The sequence below is a fragment of the Aedes albopictus genome, chromosome 3, assembly GCF_035046485.1.
Source record: "Aedes albopictus strain Foshan chromosome 3, AalbF5, whole genome shotgun sequence".
Taxonomy (NCBI): Eukaryota; Metazoa; Arthropoda; class Insecta; order Diptera; family Culicidae; genus Aedes; species Aedes albopictus.
Window position 1 is genome coordinate 152,315,081 of NC_085138.1, and position 23,638 is coordinate 152,338,718.

Here is a 23,638-nt window from a genome sequence, read left to right on the forward strand (position 1 = left end):
TCTTTCTAATAAACTTTTTATATTCATGATTTTTGTATCTTGTTCTTGGGCTAAAATAATGTTATTTTCCACTTCAGATTCATGGAGTACATGAATAGTTTCCGCATTCAAAGCTGCTTTTTCTACACAGTTTTTTGACATATTTTGTCGACTCAAGGCATCAACATGTTTCATTTTAGCTTCTTCTCTATATTCAAGCTCAAAATTATAATTTTCCAATAACAACGCCCAACGACTTATTTTTGGATTCAATTCTTTTTTGGATAATGTTTGAACTAATGCGCTACAATCAGTAAACACTTTGAACTGTATGCCTGACAAATACACGTGAAAGCGTTTGATGGCATGGACAACAGCTAGTGTTTCAAGTTCAAAGCTATGTAGTTTTGATTCGTAATTGTCAGTTATTTTACTAAAATAACTGACTGGATGGAAATTGCCATCACATTGTTTCTGAAGCAGCATTGCACCAAAGCCATAAGAACTTACATCGCAATGAAGGTGCGTTTCTGCGGAAGGATTATAAATTGCCAAAATAGGAGCTGAAATCAATTTTTGTTTGAGATTTTCGAAGGATTGAAAATGTTCATTTTGAAAGCAAAATTTTGAATCTTTTTTCAATAGGTTGTAAAGAGGTCGCGCAATCGTCGCAAAATTTTTAACGAATTTCCGAAAATAACTAGTTAGTCCTAAAAACCTTTGAACATCTTTGGAATTTTTAGGAATTGGAAATTTTGAAATACTTTCAATGTGTGAGCTACTCATTTTTCTACCATTTTTGTTCAATGTATATCCCAAATATTCAATTTCTTCAAACACAAATTTACACTTTTCTAAATTTAGTTCAAGTAAATTTTTGCTCATAATTTCGAAAACTTGTTGCAAAATTTCCATATGCTCTTCAAATGTTTCACTAGCAATCAAAATATCATCCAAATAAACTACCAATTTTCCACTCTCAATCAAATGTTTGAAAATTTTGTTTATAAATCTCTGAAAAACAGCCGGAGCATTGCACAAACCAAATGGAACTCTTAAATACTCATACTGCCCATTTGGAGTAACAAACGAAGTAAATTTAGTTGACTCTTTTGTTAATTTGATTTGATGAAATCCAGATTTTAGGTCTAAAATTGTGAAAAATTTCTTATTCCTCAAACTATCAAATATGTCCTCAATAATCGGTAAAGGGAAATTATCACGAATTGTGTCTTTATTAAGCTTTCTGAAATCTACACACATTCGTATATCATTATTTTTCTTTGGTATTAATACTATCGGACTTGCAAATGGTGAATTACTTTCCTTGATTACGCCTGCGTCTAAAAGCTCTTTAATTTTAATTTCAACTTTCTTTTTTTGATCAAATGATAAACGACGAGGTTTGTAATGAAATGGATCTCCTTTTTTCAATTTTATTTCCATTTCATATTTTGTTTCAGGAATTTGAGGTTTATTGGAACAAGCATAACACGTTTCAAAAATTTGCAAAAATTGTGCCAATTGATCTTTTGTTATATCCCCAATGTTGTCTTTAATAACATCAGAAACATCAGGATTGATATTGAAAATAGTTACCTTTTCATTAGATTCAGATTCAAGTTTTGAGGTATTAGCGCGACGTATTGAATGTATCCGAATATTTTGATGAATAATTGTTCGAATTGCTGGATGCATAATAACATCCCGTCCAATGATTGCATCGACAGGACCAAGCACCTTATCTGGCACCACAACGAACTTAATTCTGAAAGAAAGTTTTTGTACGTGAATAATATTGATACTTTCACCTAATGTTTTTAGCCGTTTCCCACCTATACCCTGGTAGCGTTTTTTACAACTTTTTGTTATTTTTTCTTTATCTACTATACCACGGCGTATAAGTGAGATAGGGCTGCCGGTATCAAATAAAGCTTTATAAGAATTAATAAAATCAAAAAGTTTAAATTCTACCAGTCCGTCATGTCCTTCTGAGCCTACGTCGTCCTCCGAGTGTCCGTCATTCAAAACTGCATTGATGATTGGTCTGTTATTTGGTTCTTGTTGCTGCATTCCACCTTTTGGTTTCCAGAAAGTTGATGTTGGTTTCTTCCGATCCGAGTTGTTCTTGCAATTTGCAGCAAAATGACCTGGTTGATTGCAGGAATAGCAAACGACTGGTTTCCGCGAAATTGTTCGATCTTCCATTCTGATCATCCGAAATGCTTGATTGATGTCGGCAACGGTCTTGAAATTTTGAATTCTTGCTTGATTTTTCAATGTAGAATCAACAATTCCTTCCACGATGTATTCGACTAATTCAATTTCTCCCAGCTTAAGCTTCTGCGCGATTATTGTTTTTGATTGGCAGTAATCAGCGAACGGCTCACGACCAAACCATCTTATCTGCTCCAAGCGTTTCCGAAGCTCAAATGCACTTACGGCTGATCCAAACATTTGACGGAGATCTTCAAGCGTTTCTTCAAAGGTTTTCAGCATGAAGTCCGCCCGTGAATGAAGCCAAACTCTTGCATTTCCTTTCAGTTGTTTGATGACCACCAGCTTCATTGTTTGATCGTCTATCTCCAAAGCACGCTTCGTATTTTCAATTATGGCGGTAAAATGAGTCACATCTTCATCCTTTTCACCAGCAAAAAACGGCAGGAACGCAGCAATTTCATCAAGACGGAAAGTGTTTCTTGAATTCACTAGCTCCGAACCGGCAGCATTCCTCTGTTCTAGACAAACGCGGCTACTGGTCCCTTGATGATTGTTTGCATTGTTCTCCAGAACCGAAAGTTCCCTCAATCCATCACCGTGTCCACCGCTCGAGCAAACTTGACTTCTATGCATCGAAAAATTTGTAGCATTCATGGTGCCTTCCGCAACGATTCCTACAGATTCTCTTGCAAGTCCAGTGTTAAATTCTCGGTCGGTTGGTTGATATCTTCCAAACGAAGGATGCCGATTTTCAGAAAAATCCAGCTCGTCCGAAGTCTTCTGACTACGTAGCAATATCCCACTTCTGATTTGAGGTGATGTAGGGATGATCAATAAATACAACTTGTCTCTTTGAAGTGCTTTTACATAATCATCTTTATTCTAATCAACTGTCAGCGTCATCAATGTCAATGCCTACCTTGTTAAAGTCAGTCTTACATCAACATTATTCACTACAATCCACTTCCAGCAATGTGTCAAGGCACAAGTTTATCCACAAATTTTCTTGCATGCTTTTTAAGTAATTCCTGCAGAAATTTCACTTTGCTTTGGGTTTAACTTTTAATCAAAAGTTGCCGGCATTGCCCGAAGGCCGTGCAAGCTTGCTTGATTCTGAACTCAATGTGGTGTGCAGGGGTGCTTGGGATCAAGAAAAGCTCCGTCGTACTGTGTCTGATCACTGATCAGTGACATAACATAATTTAAGAATCAAAGAGACGCGAAGGTCGAACGCCAACAATAGACGTTTTTGATTTAACTAATAATTTCCCTGGAGTTTTCAGCAATATTTTTTCCAGGAATTTTTCCAGGAATTCATCTAGTAGTTTTGGAGATTCCTATATATAACAATGATATTTACACGTCATGTTAACTTCATTTTGGTCATGTAAACATATTATTATGATGGTTTACATGATATATCATGTAAATTTGTATTATATGTCATGTAAACACTCAGAGTCATGCTGAATTACATGACATATAATGGAGGTTTACATGATATTTCATGACTTTTACATGATATGCCATGTAAACTTCTGTGATATCCCACGCTCCAATTATGTGCATTATATGTCACAAAATTTTACACTCTTTTTTCGATCTGTGTAGATTTTAGCATTTGTATAATCATTATGCAAGTCGCACAAGTTCGTAGGAGATACAGTTCCAGACCGCTGCTAAGAAGATTGCCTCCTTCCCATCCGTTTCCAAAGTACACCCTTTCTTGATTAATAATATTTCTACTGTAAGAGGAATGGTAAAACTAAACTTTTTTTTTTCCTTTAAAAAATCTACTACATCATTTTCCAAAAAATCTATCCGAATTTTTTTTCGGATATTTGTCTGAGAATTTGTCCGGTTAAAAACTCCTTCACAGATACTTTCAAAAAAACTTTCAAAAATTCATTCGGAAGATTTCTTCAGGGATTTGTTTAGAAATTACTCTTGTGCTGCAAATTCCACAAAGAATTGCATTATTTACTTCTGAAATTCCTCCATTTTTTCAAAAAAAAAATCTAAAAATGAAATCCATGAACTTGAGCAAACATTCCTCCAGAGATTCTATCGAAAATTCGTTCAGGGATTCCTTCAGAAATTTCGTTAGACGTTTATTCATATTATTGTTCCTTCAAAAATTTGTACTGGGTTTACTTTGGAAATTTTTCCAATGAATTCACCAAAAATTCCCACAGAAACTTACATTTTTTTCAAAAAAAATCCACTATAGTTTCACAAAGATTTGTGTAATAAAGTTGTGTATGAGTTTCTGCAGAAATTCCTCCGGGGTTTTCTTTAGAAAATCCTTCAGAAATTTTACCTATTTTTTCGACTTTTCTAATTTTTTTTTCAAAAAATCCCTCGGTAATCTTTTAAAGTATTCGCTCAAACGATCTTCTAAGGATTGATTCCAAAATTCTCTCTGGGGTTCGCTTTAGAAACTGCTCCAAATCTGAATTTCTGTTAGAAAATCTTTCTGAGATTTATGTAGAAATTCTTCCAGGAACTCTTTTTTAAAAAAAGGGGAGATTCATACGGGATTTTTTAAAGGGATTCCTATAGAATCTCGCCTACGGGTTCTTGCACAAGTTTTTCGACGGATTCTTTCATAACATCTCCCATGGATTTTATCATAAATTTGACAAATAATTTCTTCAGAAATTTCTCCATATTTTCCTTCAGAAATTTATTGAAAAATTTCTCCAGGGATTACTTTGAAAAAAGTTCCAAAGATTTTTCGATAGTGCTTTTATTGATTCTTGCTGAAATCCATCCATCCATTTTTCAGGGACTCTTTTGGAAACTCCTCGTAAATTTACTCTAAAGAATCATCCAGGAAATCCAGTCAGAAATGTGTCCATGAAATCTTCTAGGAATTCCTTTAGACTTTAGAAAACTTCTCCAAAAACTCCTTAAGAAAGTCTTGTACGGATAGCTTCCAAAAATGTTGCATGGGTTCCTTTAGAAAATACTTCTTTCAAAAAATCTTTTTTTTATAAAGATTCCTCCAAAAATTTTTCAAAGGAAATCTTTCACGAACTTTCTCAAAAAAAAAATCAATTTTTTTTATACTATGATTCACGGATACATTACAAATAAGAAATTCAAAACACCGTCAAAATTTTCTCGGAAGCTTTCTAATGAATTTTCTCCAAAGATTGTTTTAGAAATTCTTCAAGAGATTTTTCTTCCAGAAATTGCTGCAGGCATTACGTAAGAAAGGCTTTGAAAACCCTCCAAGGATTCCCTCGAAAATTTGTCTATAGCTTCTTTCAGAGATTCTTATAAGGATTCTTACGCAAAGGCTGGAAGACATTCTTGCAAAGACTCCTGTAGAAATTCACACAGTGATCTCATCAGAAATTTCGCCAGGTATTCCTTTATATATTTTCTCAGAAATTCCTCCAGCATTTCCTCAAAGCGTACCTCTGGGAGTTTCTCTATAGATTCCACCAGAAATTCATTTAAAAAAAGTTAAGGTTTTTTTTTATTAGGAAATTCTTCCAGGTTTTGGGACTTCTTCAGAAAATCTATCTTTGAATTCTTCAAATATTCCTGCTTTTTTCATAAATACTTTGAGAAACTCATTTAGAATTTTCTTCAGATTTTTTAATACCTTCTGAAATATCTTCAGTGATACTAGGAATGAATCAGTGAAGAGCGCTGAAATCGGAGAACCTTAACTAACTAGCTCTGATTTTACCATGACAGCACTGGAAATAGTTTATGACATATCTTGTCAGAAATCTGCTGAAACATTACAATGGCCTTCTTATGGAATTTGCTACATATTTTGGCATTTATTCAGCTGAGAATAATCCAAAATAGTATAAGGCCACGGTTCCCAACATTGGCTCTTGCAACCTTCCTATCTGTCCACTGCTCTTTTCGTAAAACAATCGAAGCGTGTCTGCAAGCATTTAAAAAATAAAAAAAATAAGGCATACAAAATATCAAGAATATATCATAATTCTCGGTGAGGATGTCATGAGAAATCTTGTAGGAAGTTTGTTAGAAAGCTTTGAGAAACAGTCTGGCAAGTGGGCAGTTTGTATGCATCCGCTAAAAATGTTGGCATTGCTATGTGATCTATAAAAAATATTGCCAGAGAATCACCCCATATACTCCGCTCATTGTGATCATCGATAAAGCGAGAGATATCCATGAAACATGAAGTCAGACAGGGAAGTGGGCAACTCTCACTGAGACCGCCCCACTATTTACACCATGTCTTCAAAAATGTTTAAGGTGGTGATTTTCTGAATGTCCTCCTCAAAAATGTAAGAAAAATTCATTTGGTTACTCAAATTGATGGACCCCTCGTTAGTTAGAGCCACAACCATTTTTGCGGACCCCTCGATTTTAATCAATTGTTGGCTCATTTAAACCGTTATAACTCAAAAGTTTCTCCAAAAACCACCTAATAACGAAATGTTGTTGAAAAGAGGAAAGATAGGGCTATTTACAGTGGGGTCGGCCATATTGATTTTGGCCGCCATCTTGGATTTTAAAGACACGGACACGTTCAATGCTTCCAGTGAGCATTTTCGCTCTTTGAAGGAAGCACGACACTAGACAACGGACTAGCATGCTACGCCCAGTGGCACAGCCGAAAACTTTTCCTGACAGCTGCGGCGGGAATCGAACCCGCGCTCCTCAGCACGATGCGACTAAGAGCTTGGTGACTCTAGCCGCACGACCACGGAGCCGGATTTTATACCAAAACTGTTTTTCCACCATGTTGGCAACCACCGATTTTCAAAATTTTTGCGTCAATCGAAAGTGGGGACATTTTTGCACAACATATCAAAAATTTAGAGATGTATCTTTTTTCTATCAAAAGTTATCTGCACTTTTGTTAATCATGACACGTTTTCTTCATACATTTCCATGCGCACCGGCAACGACATCCAACAGCATCAGAGAATATGCCTGCATGTATACACAATAGCGTGGGACACAAAAATACATTTTACTCCTGTACACTTTTTGAGTTCCATTTTGGCCCCATATCAACTGTGCAAAATTTCAGCTCGATCGGAGAAACTATATTTTAGCGCCAGCCATTTTAAGTTTTCATACGATTTAGTATGGGGAAAATCACTTTTTCAAAGAAAAATCGCCACAGGTTGCCCCGTAACTCCTAAAAATAAATCGATGAATGATTACTATTGGAAATTTTACGAGGAACCAACCCTTCGAAGACCGCAAAGCGATCTAAAGCATGTGGAAAAAGTTATTGACTGAAAACCGAATGGCATGCAAACGCTGTTTAACATGTAAGGAATAACAATAAATAATAAAATCTCGTCATTTTATCGATCGGGTGAGGCCTAATAACTTTTTTCACGAACGTCGCATGGGTTTGCTGTCTTCGGAGGTCTGAATCCTAGTGAAGTGTTCTACAGAAATCATTCATTGACTTATTTTTAGGGATTTAGGGGTGGCTCTTGGCGATTTTTCTTTGCAGGAGTAAAATTGCCCCATAGTAAATCGTATGAAAAACTTAGAATGGCGGGCGCTAAAATATAGTTTTTCCGATCGATCTGAAATTTTGCACAGTTGATATGGGACCAAAGTGGAGCTTAAAAAGTATACAGGAGCTTGAGTTTTTCCATTTTTTGTATTTCCCCATACAAACCGTGTACCAGGCTAATACACAACGGTACCTGCAGCCAAATTAGGGAAACTTGGAGGTTCGTTCCCGTTTTTAACTGTTTCTCAATGATGCGGACATTGCTTTTTAACCTATTTTTGTGTTTTGAAAAGCTGAAACTTTCAACTTTTCATTAGTGGATTCAGATTTTAAATAAATTTTCGTAAACACTGTGAAATAACGCTGCATTTATGCAAACAACCGGCACCTGGCCCAGTGCGCTAAAGTGACATGATTTACAAAAAGCAGATAACTTTTGATAGGAGAAAGATACATCTCTAAATTTTTGATATGTTGTGTAAAAATGTCCCCGCTTTCGATCGACGCAAAAATTTTGAAAATCGGCGGTTGCCAACATGATGAAAAACAATTTTGGTATAAAAATCCAAGATGGCGGCCAAAACCAATATGGCCGACCCAACTTTTTATAACTGTAAATAGTAGCCCTATCTTTCCTCTTTTCAACAACATTTTGTTATTAGGTGGTTTTTGGAGAAACTTTTGAGTTATAACGGTTTAAATGAGCCAACAATTGATCAAAATCGAGCGGTCCGCAAAAATGGTTGTGGCTCTAACTAACGGGGGGTCCATCAAATTGATTAACCAAATGCATTTTTATTACTTTTTTGGGGGTGACTTTCATAAAATCGCCACCTTAAATATTTTTGAAGACATGGTGTAAATAGTGGGACGGTCTCAGCGAGAGTTACCCAAGTATGAGATTGAGGTAAATATATAAAGCTAAGTGTGCCATGAAGTATGCTTTGGCGCTATTGGGTGTTCCATAAAACAATTTATTGTTATGAAGTGCTCCCCGTACCAAAAGTCTGAGAACCCCTGCATTGTAAGTCATCATAATATGTACAAACTGCAAGTTTTAAATTAACTGGATATTAAAAAAATATCATTAAAAAAGGGAAAATGTACATAAAATCGAGGGTCTTTATTATCGAGGGTCCACTTAATCAAGGTTTACCTGTAGTAATCATTCAATTTTTCCCGATTTGACACACATAACCTCTTCAATAACTCAGAAGGACTAACATACCATTTCAATATTTTTTTTTTTTCATACAACTGAAGATATAGCCACACCATGTTTGGGTGATCAATTTGCGGATCACTATGCAGTTTATGTTATGTTATTATATCTTCTTTATTCGTTTCCTCGTTACATTACTCATATGCGGTAAAAAGTATCGTATACAACAAGGAATCCCATTTATTTCGTTTTATGCTCCTGTTACAGCATCATTTCTAGAAAATCTTGCACAGGAATGAAACAAAATGTCTTGTGCATTGTTTAGAGGCCTTTTTTTTTATTTTCGCAGCGTGCTTCTACCTGCAATGACATTGTTAGAAGATTCATCTCTGTGTCGCCTATCAAGTCCAGACATTCCTCTAATGTGCCATTTCCTTTCATACCAAAGGATAATAAAACGCCTTCGCGCCCAAAGATGGGCCAGAATGACACCCTCTTTAGATTGTATCAAAGAGCTGTAAAGCAACGTCAATCCCACCCGTCAAGACCCTCCTTTCCATGACCCCACTCCTAATGTATGCAAAGATTAGATCTCCCGACCCCGCCACCCGACAGTCGTTCCTACTTATGTATGCAGATTATGTTGTTTTGGTTTCAGTGGTGCCAGCGGTGTTGGGCCTGACAGCGGCCGCCATCCTCGCAGTGACCGCCTGTTTCTGTGCCCGCCGGATTCGCCGTCAGAAAAAGAAGGCCGGTCATGAAGTGTCGTCGCTTCCGTTCCAGCCGCCGAGACCGCCACGAGCCGTTCGCTCCCCAAGTGGGCAACCCCCGCAGTATCTGAAGAAGTCTCCCTCGCCGACGGGCATCAAACCCCCACCGGGTGGCCATCTGCCGGCTCAGTCTCCAACGGAACAGAGTTGCATTCCAACGAACGCAACCGCCCCCATAACAACGACCACCACCAAGTACAGCGAGGAGAATGAGCTCACGCCAAAGAAGGTTCAACTGGAACCGAAATCACCCGACGTCGACCATTTGGATGGCAACGAAAACGAAACGGAATACGGCAAGCTGGGTTCCATTGTTTTCAAGCTTCGATACCTGGCTGACCGGAGCGCTCTGGTTGTATCCGTGGTTCGTTGCCGTGGACTTCCGGGAAAGAATCATGGGTCGACTACATCGGATCTGACCGCCCTGCCGGGTGGACCCTTGTGCAATGGAAATGGCAATGTGAAACAATCCGCTACCGATCCGTATGTCAAGTTGCAACTTCTCCCGGATAAACAACACAAGGTTAAGACCAGGTAAGTGATTCAATTAAGTGGCGACTAATTACCTTGTATTTAATTGTTGATACAGAGTAGGGGTATGCGGTGTGCATTTTATCATCTTGTACCGACTTTTCGAACCCTCTAAGCAGAATAAAGCCTGTATCCGCAATAATCGAGACACAGAAGTACGTCAGTGGTGTATGTTTATTATTTGTGCCAAATTTCATAAAAATCGATGCATTACTTTTAACTGTGGGGGAAAAACAAACAGACTTGGTTTTAAGCATTTTGTACAATCATAATCAATTTTCATTCACATACTAGATGGTTCTTTTACGCTACAATTCAAAGTTCTGTGGTGATAATTATGAAATTTCGTTAGCACTTATGACACTTATAGAGACACTTTCTTGCAAAATTTCATCAACTTTGGTCAATTGATTTGAAAGCTACTGGTGTTGATAGGGGTCAGAGTCAGTGAAACTGTTTCGTGATTTTCATGTGCGATGTTTGCCTATTCATAACTTTTGAATTTCTCTGTCAATTTTCATGAAATTTTCACAGAAGGTAGTCTATTTTGTGTACATACATTATGCCTGCAAAATTTGATGATTATTGGTATAGTACTTTCAATAGCACAATTGAAACAACAAAGGGTACTGACTAATTGCTGTCTGAGGGGCTGAAATCACGTTCGGTCCCAATACATGTTTCGACTACAAAATTGTTGATAGTTCATCGATTTTTTTGAAATTTTGCCTATGCAACAAATGTAGATTGAGAGGTTTGTGTTCAAAATTTTAGCCATTTGCTTTGCCAAATTCAAAAGTTACAGCGCTGACAAGCAAAACTAGGGGATGTACAAAATGCAATGGGGCACATTTTACTTTTTCGTTACTACAACAAAAAGTACTGCACCGATTCACATGAAATTTTGTAGGTGAAATATACACATCTTAAGATGTTATTAGACAAAATTTGGGCAATTTAAATGTACCTATTGTAGAGTTACAGCAGTATTTCTGTGTCTCGATTATTGCGGATACAGGCTTTACCCTCTTTGAATGAGTGTAATCAGTTTTGTACCTTTTAATTCCTCCCTAATTGCTTATCCTTTGCCAGATACTCGTATTTCGACTACCACTTTCAATCTTCCACAGTGAGAGTTATCCAGTGGCAGTGGCATGAAAGTATCCTTCGGGAATACTTTAAAAGTTCCTCGTGAAATTCCGTTATAATTTATCTACACAATACTCAAAAATTACTTCAGGAATTACTCAAAAAATTTATCTGGGGATTGAGAATTCCTCCGGAGTTTTTTTTTATTATTTTTAGCTTAAATTCTCCAGGCAATCCCCCAGAAATTCCTTCAGGAATTCCTCCGGGAATTACTCCAAGAATTTCTCTAGGAATATCTCATAGAATTCCACCAAGAGTTCCTCCGAAAAACCCGCCAAAAAATGAGCATGAACATAGATGATCGTACTATTCGTAGTTGCTACTCCGTGATTGACCAGAACAATCGAAATTGCACAAGGAACCAACAAACGGAGCTTGGTAGTAGTTACCGCTCTCAATGTGCACAGTTCGAGAATTCCAAACTTTATAAAGTCAATAACAGCGTCGGCTACGTCTTTACGGTCATCGAGGACGGGAAGGAGTGTTAGTGTGACGTACGTTGCTACTAGAGACCGAGATCACCTCATCTTCTCCACGACTGTCACAGGAAGGATTCTTTGTTAGTGGGGAAGGGGAAAAGTCACATGATCTGGATTCACTTTGATAAGTAATGTGATTCACGCAACCTGTTTGAATCAAAACGTGTATTCATTTTGAATAAAATATTACACATATCGATACCGAAGAAAACGAACCATTAAAAATTCGTGTGTAAATACAAAAAAGGAAAGAAAAATACTTATTATCAACTAAAAGTGCATTGGGAACTAGCGCCGACACATGACGTGACGGACTTTTCAATATTTGTAAGATAAATATACAAAAACCAGAGCAGAATTTTATACATCAAATAGCAATAATTATTATGGTAAAATGGAACAAGCTCACCGATAAACATCCACCCAAGTGTCCAGTGCGTACACTCCCGTTCAAAAGTTTGAGGTCACCCCCTCAAAAACATATCATTTTTTTAGGCCCATATCTCCGCCAATTTGCGTCCGATTTCAAAACCCTAGGTTTCATTCAAAAGATAATAAATCAAAGTAACTTTGAACATGATTTAAAAGAAACTTTTTCAAAAAAATTTGTATGTAAACTTAACCCAAAGTTGCCAAATTTTCTAAAAAAATGAATATAAACTTACGGCAGTGTCGCTGGAAGTTGGGTCGACCAAATTTTAAGATGAGAGCGGTAATATGACCCATTTTCTATTAGCTTTCAACTGCTTTTTACAGAACTTAGCTAAAAAATCTAGAAAAAAAGTTATTAAGTAAATTAATCCTTGATGTCATCGACCAAAAGTTTGGGGTCACCCCTCAATATGATGTATCGGCCAAAAGTTTGGGGTCGTAAAACATGGAAAAGTGATTTGGTGATATCTTCGTCATCTATAGTTCAATTTGAATTATTTTTGGCTCATTTCAAAGATAATTAACTAAATTTACGTTTGATGTGTTTAACTTAACGTATTTAACGTTTTTTGTATATAAAAATGTTATGTAAAGTTAGCACATTTTACCACGCTTCAAAAAATGAGGCAACTTTACGTTACGTTTTAGTATATAAATTTCAACAAATATGTGTGGTTCAATGTCTATGCAGTAAGTATCATTCATTTTGTTTCAAATAAGCCAAGAAGAATTAAAATTGAATGAAAGATGACAAAGATATCAATAAATCACTTTTCCATGTTTTACGATAGTGACCCCAAACTTTTGGCCGATACAGCATTTTGTGGGGTGACCCCAAACTTTTGGTCGATGACATCAAGGATTAATTTACTTAATAACTTTTTTATCTAGATTTTTTAGCTAAGTTCTGTAAAAAGCACTTGAAAGCTAATAGAAAATGGGTCATATTATCGCTCTCATCTTAAAATTTGGTCAACCCAACTTCCAGCGACACTGCCGTAAGTTTATATTCATTTTTTAGAAAATTTGGCAACTTTGGGTTAAGTTTACATACAAATTTTTTTGAAAAAGTTTCTTTTAAATTATGTTCAAAGTTTCTTTGACTTATTATCTTTTGAATGAAAACTAGGGTTTTGAAATCGGACACAAATTGGCAGAGATAAGGGCCTAAAAAATGACATGTTTTTGAGGGGGTGACCCCAAACTTTTGAACGGGAGTGTATGTGCTGCAGAATATTCCACTAACTGGTGAAATCACACTGAATCGCTCCAACTACACACGTGTGCGACTATGTGTACATTCAAATTAACGACGACAACGTCGCCGATGCGAATGACAACAGCGGCACTTCCACTTTGCCTCAAAAATCACACTAAACCGCCCGTATGAAGATGATCACAATCAAATCGGCGACGACGACGACGCGGCCGACCCGAATGAAAAAAGCGGCACTTCCCTCCAAAAGATCCGCCGAAAAATCCTTCACGAACACCTCCAAGACTTTTGCCAAGAATTGTGCCAAAAATTCCTATAAGAATCCTTCCAGGAATTTCTCCAAAAACTCCTTCAACACTTCTGCCAAGATCTTTCTCCAAGATCACCTCCAGGAATTTCTAGAGGAATTCCTCCGAAAATTCCTCCATGAATTTTTCCAGGATCCACCGGAAAATGCTCCAGAAATTCCTCCAGAAATTATTTCTGGCATTACTCTAAAAATCTTTAGAGTAATCTCTTCAAACCTCTTTAAACGTTCATTTAGGAATTCCTTTATAAATTAATCTACTACTTACTAATACTAATACTTATTACCACTAAATTACTACAGGAATTACTCCAACAAACAATTTCTCCGAGGATTTTTTTGTTTTTTTTTAACTCTCTTCAGGAATTACTCTAAGCATTTCTCCAGAAATTCTTCCAAGAATTCCTCCAGCAATTTCTACAGGAATTACTCTGAAAATTTTTCTAGGAATTTCTCCATAATTCCTCCAAAAGTTCCTCCAAAAAATCCTTCAGGAATTCCTTTAAGACTTTCGCCAAGCATTCTTAAAAGCAACACGTGGAGCAATTACGTATTCCTCCAAGAATTCTGCCAAAAATTCCTACAAGAACCCGTCCAGGAATTTCTCCAATAATTCAATCAAGAATTCTTCCAGGAATTTTTCAAAAAAATTCTCCAGATTTTCCTTTAAAACTTATGCCGAGAATTCCTCAAAGAATCCCTCTAGGTATTTTTGAAAGAAAAAAAAAATACTCCAGAAATTCCTCCAAAACTTCTGCCAAGAAATTCACCAAGCATTCCTCCAGGATTTCCTTCAAGAATTCCTCCGCGAATTCCTCCACGACTTCCTTCCAGAATTCCTCCAGAAACGTGCAGGATATCCTCCAGAAATTCTTCCAAAAATTACTCCAGGGATTCCTCCGAGTTTTCTTTAAGGCATTTATCCAGAAATCCCTCCAGGAATTCGTTAAGTGATTTTTCAAGGGATTCCCTTGGAAATTACTTCAGGAATTCCTCCAGAAACTTTTTCAGAAATTCCTCGATGATTTCTTCCAGGAATTATCCCAGAGAATTTCAACTATTTTTTTTTTTCCAAGAATTCCTCCAGAAGTTCTTCCATGAATACCACCAGGATCCTTCAGGAAATCTTTAGAAATTCCTCATGAAAATACTCCAGGGATTACTTTAAGAATTCTTTCAGGGATTTCCTCAGACATTCCTTCAAAAGTTTCTAAGGAATTACTTCAATAATTTCTTCATAAATAATGCCAGGAACTCCTTCAGAAACTCCTGCATGAATTCTTCCAGAAATTCTTTCAGGAATTCCTTAAACAATCTTCTTGGAATTCCACCAAGAAATCCTCCACCAATAACCCCTGGAGGCATTTCTGGAGGAATTCCTGTAGTAATAGCAATTAATTACTATCGGAATGTCCAACTACCACAATATCGATACGCTCGAAGCATGACGAGGTCTAACGGACATTAACGTGACTAAGTTTCTTGAACAGAGTGAACACAAATGATGGTAGATGTTGTAGATGTTAAGAAATTGAATTACGGAGAAGTTTCGATGACCTTGATAACCAAATAGAATGATTGCTGTTTACTTTTCTATTGATTGCTCTCAGTTGGCGCCAGCAGTGAAAAGTGTAGACAATAACCTGTATAGCGTCTAGTTTCCAGCGCTGACAGCTCGGCGGCGACAGATATGTATTTCGACCTCAACTGTTAGGTCGTCTTCAGTGTTTTGTGCTTGACTCGAGCCAAAGGATGCAAATTCTTAGTGGAATTAAAAGGAACAGTACTTAACCCGATTTTCTTTTTACTAAAGATCCACCACGCCAGAGCCCTGCATTAACAAGGTAGTGGACAATATATTGTGGGGGGTGCCCAGGTACCCCATATGCTCCGTTGACGACCAAGCACGCCATTTACATCTATTCATCGCACTAAAGAAGCTTCCTTCTAAGGCACAGCTGACGTAACACAACATTCCATACTCAGCCTTTGCATGTCGGAAGAGACGCTGTATGAGCCGTACCTACTTGGCGAACAGACGCTTGGGACGCACCTTCTCAATCTAGCTGAAGTCAGAAGGACACTAGTGCCCAGGCTGCACTACCGGCTTATCACGTAAGTCCTTAGTGATGGTCTTTGTCATCAGTAGACCCGTGGAAGCATGTGTGGGTAAGAGCTATATTGGACACTCCGTCCAGGTTGTAGGCTCACCATTTTCTGCTCAACCAGTACCACCAAATCCATGTCCCAGCTACATTTCTGTTAAAATCGATTTAAGGTGAAGATATGACGAAGCCACAGCTGAAAAGTTGACCGTCCTCAAAACCATCAAATAACCGAAATAAAACATTTACAATTATTACTTAAGTGAAGACACATGGTGGGTGGCATTTTGATTAAAAAGGTACAATCATTCTAAAAACATGTCGTATACCCTTACAACAGAACAGCTCTAATTAATTTATCTTTGAATCCCTCATTTTTTCCCGTGTTTCCATTTTCATCTTCGTAAGTCGGTTTAATCCATACACGTCGTTGCCCGCAAGATGCTGATAATTTTCCGTTACGTTGGCTTGTCTCGCAGACCTAAATATAGTTTCCTGGTGGATGAGTCTCGTGTTCTGATAACTGGAAATGACTTCCTTCGGGTTGAGATGCGCTGTCGTTTTTTTCTTCCTTTCCTTCTTTTCTTTTGCCTGGATGTGAAAAGAAGCGGAAAATAAGTTCAAGTAGACGTTCGTGCCATACAGACAGTTTACCAGAGAAAAAGAGGGTTGAGTTTGGGGGGAACGAGCGCGCACGTAACAAAACTGTCGAAAAGGATATTCGCCTGGCAGTTAGACTCGCCGCCGTGGAGGAGGCTGATACTCGAGCGATAACGATACACGTCCGGTCCGAAGGAAACCCGTCATCGCGGTGAAGCAAGGTGCCACCAAGTACGTGCTTCATAAGACAGCGAAAAGAATCATGCTGCACGAAAGTGTGCCAAATGTTGGGCGATAAGTGTTTCCCGAGCTGGATATGAAGTGATTTTCGTTATGTTAGTTCTATTTTTGAACTAGAAAATAGAATGAACATAACGAATTTTATGGTTGCTTTTTATAGAACGCCGTTTTAGAGGTCAAGGAGCATTTTTCTGTAAAAAAATCTTGAATATACTTAATATCTTGGACCGATAATCCCATAGCAAGACCTTGCTAAACAAATATGCATTGAAGAGTTAAGCTATACCGTAAATAAAATAACCTGGATAAACTCTTATTTCTTTCACTCTAAGGAACTGCGTTTTGTTTTAAAAGGGCTGAAAGTTTCTTAAATACAGACAAATCAATCAATGAATTGTTTTAAACGAAACCCAAGCTTTGTTAATTATCGAAATGATCGTCACGATGAAGTTTCCGTTGGGCTTTGAAATATCAAATTTATCACTTTAAGACAGATCTACACCATTCTCAACCCATTTAAATATGCCAATGGACCAACCAAATCAAAACTGTTCTACCATTCAGTCAAAAGTTCGTGGAATCATCCCCTGATGGAACACCGGCACGACCATCGTTATTCCCATAAGGGGTGGATTCTAAAAATAAATCCACCTCAGCATCTGAGATAAACGTAACCGCTTTTCAACCCACAATACTTTGATTCTCCGTATGTATTGTATATGTTGCTGCAGATAAAATATTTTGAAGCATCATCATTCGGATGCCAACCTTCCAAGATGGATTGCCCACTGCAGATGTGCTATCTAGATGTCTACGCCTTAAAAGTCGGTCAAATCGGAAGAAACGTTCGCTGTTGTGCCATTGTGACTTCAAAGTGAATCCCTGCTGGGTGGGAGTCATTCATCAGCGCATGTTGATGCTTTCCATTCATGGTCACCATGTTGTGAGCCATGGGGCTTTGAAGTTATTGCATTCCGTGCGGGGGGATGAATTGGTGCAGCAATGTCAGCTCGACTGTGGGAGTGGACAATGGTGAAAAAAAAAATATCAAGGATTTCGTTAGTCGCTATCTAATTGAATTCCTGAAGCACCTCTAGGTGATGCACAGATTTTTTGCTTTCTGCGAACGTGTGATGATATGATGGTATTTGATTTCTGTTCACATTGTTTGGGTACTACACTACCTACTTTTTTCAGTCTTGTGCGCCCATGGCGGTGCAAAGGACCGACGTGAAAGACCTCCATCCAGGGTGACTGCCCGCCATCGCCTTGGCTTCTGGTCATATGACCTCTTCATTGGCTTATTTTATTTCTTTTTGAATCTGCCCAGCCATGAGCCTCTAGGCCTGCCTATGCTGTGGTGGCCCTCGGGCTGTTTGGGCTCCTTGGAAGTTGACCGTCTATGTTAACTTAATTTCCCGATCAGCTTAGATAGCTGTGTAGTGTCGGTAGCGGATGTCTCAATTGGCTAAGAATAACACTACGGGCCGCCTGATCCAGTCAGTGGTAAGAGTCCACTAAACAGGTGACCCTTAATTCATGGTGTTATGCGGCTTTACGCTTACCGTGCCTAGGAATGAATAACCGCGTGAATGTAATTTACATTCACCGCGTGGAGAGTTGCCTTCACAGCTCGCTCACGACTTTGGTATACGTTTGCGAGCCCAATGTTATTCGGCAAACTTTCAGATAAAACTACAAGGTTAAATTCATCCATACATTGTTTTGCGATAGCATGCTTCTGAACTGAGATAATAGCAAATGAATGTAAATCTTTGCAAATGAATGGTCGCAACCTTGATAAAAATGCTTCTTTACATTTGAGTTTACATATTTTTACTAAAAAAATTGTACAAAAACTTCAAAAAAAGATTTTTGATACTTTTGGTGTAATTTTAGCTTGTCAAATTTTTGCACATTATTACACCGTTTAAAAGATTTTTTTCTCGCTATCCCCACAAACTGTTTTTCACACTGCCATTATTTGCGTACCAAGTAGAAAAAGTATCGAATTTGACCCTTATAACTTTGATACAAGGGTCCAAACTTCTGATGCATGTGTGGGGTAAAATGCCCACCCCTAGTTAATTACATTAAAATAGCCATTTAGATCCCAATTCTGGCATAAATTAGTAGAATATAAGTTGGAACCAAGCATTAGCACATTGTTACTATGAATAAGTTTACTAACCACACAGCTGTTTGTTATTTTGTAGTCATTATTGATAAAACAGCTCACTATGCCATTAAAACGTAATTGACCCATAATTACAGGTGATCCATAATTATGTAATGACTGTAAACCATTCCCGAACAATAACAGTTGACAACAAACTAGGTGCGCAAGTATAAGTACACAATTTGGTATCCTGGCGTTAGCTGTGGCCAGGCCCGGATTTAAGGGGGGGCAAAGGGGGCAAGTGCCCCGGGCCCCCCGATTAGGGCCCCCCAAGAATCCATAAGAATGCTCAACGAATCCATAAAAATGCACACCAAAGACGATTATATTTATTGTATGTCCATATCCAGATTGTTTATAATCTGAAATCGAAATCCAAAATTAAATAATTTTGAAAGCATTGGAACTATATGCAGATTGGATTCAAAGCTTTTGTGCGATTTCTTTTTTTTTTTTTTGTATGAGCTGCAATTCTAAAGTCTATTAGACTATTTTGTCAATTTATGTTTTGAAACAAAGAAATTTTGATCTTTTGATTAAACTGAAAAACTATATTTTAATTGCTTAACAATTCAATTGTTTTGAGGCTGCTTGATTGCAGTAAATTCAGCTCTAGAGATATATTACAGTATTCAACATTTTAGTAAAACAAAGTTTTTGTTTAATTTTGGTATACGCGAGTTTTTCCAAAACCCCTTTAAAGTTCTTGTTGAGATCAGAAGAAAAACTTATTTATGTACTTATTTATGTTTAAATTAGTGCACAAAAGCGTCTCTAAACAGAGTGCGTTAAAAGATCTTAAACAATAGGGGTGGTGGTGGCAAAGGGTGAAGTGGACAGGTGGGGTAAAATGGACAGGATACAGTTTTATTGCTTTTATTGTTTTTCAAAATGTTTCAACGGTTGAAGCTTATGCCTAAGCATCAATCATTATACTTTTGCTGATCTTGAACATTAAAATCAAATAAACCTTTTCAAAATGACAAAATCTTTAAAGCTCACGTGAAAAATCGGAAATGATGTAAAATCTGCTTATAATTGCTAAGGTTTTCTCGTAAGTTATTTTCAAATTATTACAAGTTTTACACCCTAAACCAATAAAGTCCACGTAGAAGAATATATTTGACCGAAAAAAAATAGGCTTTGTAAAAAAAAAGTTTTGGAAATTTGTTTAACAAAATCAGGCCGTGGGGGTAAAATGGACAATCGGTTCAAATTTCATCAAAATTTAATGTTTTTTTTGCAAACTTCAGAATAATTAGCCGTCATACCTATCGTGAGATAGTTGAAGTAAAAAGTTATAAAAAAATATTTTATACCAACAAAATATAATTTTCATCCAAAACAGTGCTTGTTTTTTACACTATTTTTACAATAATTATTTAAGTGTGTTTCAAAGTTTGTATTAAAAGTTTGAAAACAACAAAATAAAGGTATCGTATTAAATTTGATAGTTTGTATTTAAAACATAGAAACAATATGCTGTTATTTAACTTTTAACGACTTGTTCATTTTACCCCATCGATTGTCCATTTTGATGAAGAAAATAACCAAAGAAAACAATATTTTTTAAATGCAACCCCTTACAAGATTTCTAGAGTATATCATTACCTTCCATGTTTCTCGGAAAAGCAGATGGATTTTGCCGCATTTCCGCGGGAAACGACCAAATTGCTTAGGTTGTCCACTTTACCCCTACCACCCCTACTTATACATTAGTATGTTGATTTCAGAATATGATCGTATAATTCTGAAAACAACTTCTTAATATCCATCTGCACAAGTTCATTGAGGACAGATGTTATCATGGGAAGTAGAAGATAATGATTCCTGGAAAATTCGGGTTGGTTTTGAAAATCTAGTTTCAAGAAACATCTCGGAACAGTGGTTTTACACATCTGTTTCACCGTCATTTTTTTTAGAATTTATTTTTTTTCTATTCTTTTATTCTATTTTTTATTTTATTTTTTTTTATCTGTATTAACGAGATTTTTAGCCCTGGGATAGTTCATCTCGGGACCCACGCTTCACTTCCCTTCCGAAAGAAGAACTCACATTTTGTGAGTTTGTCGGGAGTTGGATTCGATCCCAGGTCCTCGGCGTGATAGTCACGTGTTCTAACCATCTAACCAGGTCCGCTCCACATTTAGAATTTATTGTCAAAGTTGCTCCCTGGCGTACTAACTTTGTTCAATCAAAATTTTAAAATACTCGTACCATATTGCAATCCTAATGAAAATTTCTCCACATTCCTAGGTATTAAAATGAACGCTAAGTTCTAGAATTTGCATAAATCTTATGAATTCGAATGAATGTTTAAAATATATGTAATACCTATCTGAATAAGATGACATTTACGCTGTAAATTTGAATGCAGTATCTTGATGATTTAGCAAAAATATTAAAATAAATGTTCGTTTTTTTTTCTTTATTTGAATAATATGTCGTCATTTTTGAGAACTGCATTGTTAGAAGTACACTTTTATAGGACATCGGTATTAAGTCATATTCGGCCTGAATATTTCCTACAATAATACTATATAATTGAAAATAATGCAAAATAAATGATAAATTAATAATTTGAATGAACAAAATAGTTGTGTGACTTAGTTTTTTTTTCCTGAATCGCAAAAAAAAACATTAAAAGTATAAAAATACGAATAATACACAACATTGAAAACAAAAAGTTTAAAAATCTTCAAAACCCTGCTTTTGGGGGCCCACTTTATAGGGTTTGCCCAGGGCTCCCCGAAGCCCAAATCCGGCACTGGATGTGGCTAGTGGCGCGTTTTACCCCGCATTAAAACCAAAATTCTGAAAATCAAACTTTTTTTCAAATTTGAATTTTTCAGTAGTAAAACATAAAACTGGTTGATGGTTTCTTCCATTTGGAAGGAAACATGTTGGTGCTTCATGTCAGTGCCAAAAAAGTGTGCATTATGAAGTGTTTCGTGGTTATAATTGAACTCTTCCTTAACGTGGGCGTCTTACCCTCAGTTCCCCTAAGGGTTGCGCAGTAAGTTACAGTGACTTGGGAGAATTGCACCTATACAATCTCTACATGTGCAGAATTTGTCATGAGTTGACTGATTGGCATGTGTCAGATGAGGAGTCTCCATTTGACCTTCTTTGCATTTTTGAGTGTCCTTCGCAAAATTTGCGTATTCAGGTGTCCCTGCTTAACGAACTAGGGAACCTGTACTAATAGGTTGCGACCACATTTTGTGAATAACTCGCTTCCATTGCTACTCCAAGAGAGTTTCATTGTGGTTTTGTATCTACAACGCCCTTCATTGTGGTATACCTTAACTATTGCGCTGAAAGAAGCTTATCCTCTGCGGTCTGTGTGGACTGCAAGAGGTATTCCTGAATGGAATTCTGATCGGTTCAAGTTCAAAATATCCTCAGATAAACCATTCTGTTACGAATCTCTAGCTTCCACTTGAGAATTATAGCTATGTAATCGACTTAGTGGGCCCTAAAAAGCTCTGCTTAATTAAAATCTCCAGGAGGAAATGGGGTTTTGTCCTATTTTTCTTCTGAGGGATTTGGATTTAAGTATTTCAAACATGTTTTGAACTCTTGTAGTTTTCTATGGGATATTTTCATGGCGTGAAATCACTCCACAGTTTTATCCCGAAAGGGTGCGTGCGTTGTATAAAGATGGAATGAGTTTCTTCCTGAAATGCTTGAAACGCATTGTCGATTATCACATCTGTGATGTTCGTCTGGCTGACATGTCTATTCATGTGAACTCACACGCCTCCCAAATTGGGATGTCCACAGTGACTCTTTTACACAAAGTTGAATATGTTGTCAAGAAAGTGCTCGCTCAAACGTAGGTTTTGCGTGGGTGCTTTTTTGAATATTGAGGATGCTTTCGATGACGTGCCTTTCAATGTCATATTGAAAGTTGCAGGACGTCACATGCTACCTCCAATGAGATATAGGCTCTCTTTACGCTTATGCGTTTTACAGTGTCCTTTTCAGAGCATCATAGTGTACTTCCGTTTTGTGGGGCTACGTCCAAAAGGCTGAACCATAAAAGGCTGAATAAACAAATGGCTGAAACTCGAAAGGCTGGAAATTTCAAAAGGCTGAAATCACAAAACGCTGAAATGATAACTCGATGCCAGCAATTCAGCTCAATATTATATCGAGTAAATGGTATGCTGTTTCAATCAGTCCCATAATAATGGCAATATTTATCAAAAGAATAGCCTGCTTTCAAAAGAAGAGAAGATCTCTGATATTATTGTTAGCTATTTTGTTTGGACAAAAGTCTACGAGGAAGGAGTTTATGGACAGCGCCTTACAGGACTCCGGAGTGGTGAGCCTTTTTCCCGTTCTACTGGTATATAAAATAAGTTCAAACAGTGGTAGTTATTACCCTTTCTCGGGAAGCGAGTTAGCTAGAGACAGACGAGGTAGCTGTGCGCTAGCGCCAGCGTACGAACCCCATCTCCACCAAAGATTTCCAGATGTAAGCCTTTGCATTCGCGGGTAGCTGGACGGGAACGCCAGATAAAAAATGAACTCGAACCTTCGCCAGACGTTCCGGAATGCTGTTAAGGGTGGGCCTGAAAAGACCGGTCCATCCTAGATCGTAGAGAACAGGGTTGTTGCGTCCATGTGAATATACTTAGTTACCACAGTTTAGGGTGGTTCAGGGAAAGGACGTTCCTCAGACCATAGTGGACAGGAATAAATATAAAATGAATAGGCAGGAAGAACTGAGGGACGCCAAGGTAAGAAAGACAGGAGGGTAGGTCTCAAAAGGATCTTGAAGCCGA

General features: G+C 37.4%; 1 protein-coding gene across 2 annotated transcripts in view; it reads left to right on the forward strand.

Annotated features, from left to right (window-relative positions):
* Positions 1 to 23,638, forward strand: part of LOC109431926 (synaptotagmin-4) — a 77,220-nt gene that overhangs the window by 35,363 nt on the left and 18,219 nt on the right. The window contains exon 2 of one of the 2 annotated variants that reach the window (XM_029871996.2): positions 9,475 to 10,141. In XM_029871996.2, coding sequence (XP_029727856.1) covers positions 9,475 to 10,141 — 667 coding nt within the window. The remainder of the gene's footprint in view (positions 1 to 9,474; positions 10,142 to 23,638) is intronic. The other variant, XM_029871997.2, reaches the window with a different exon arrangement.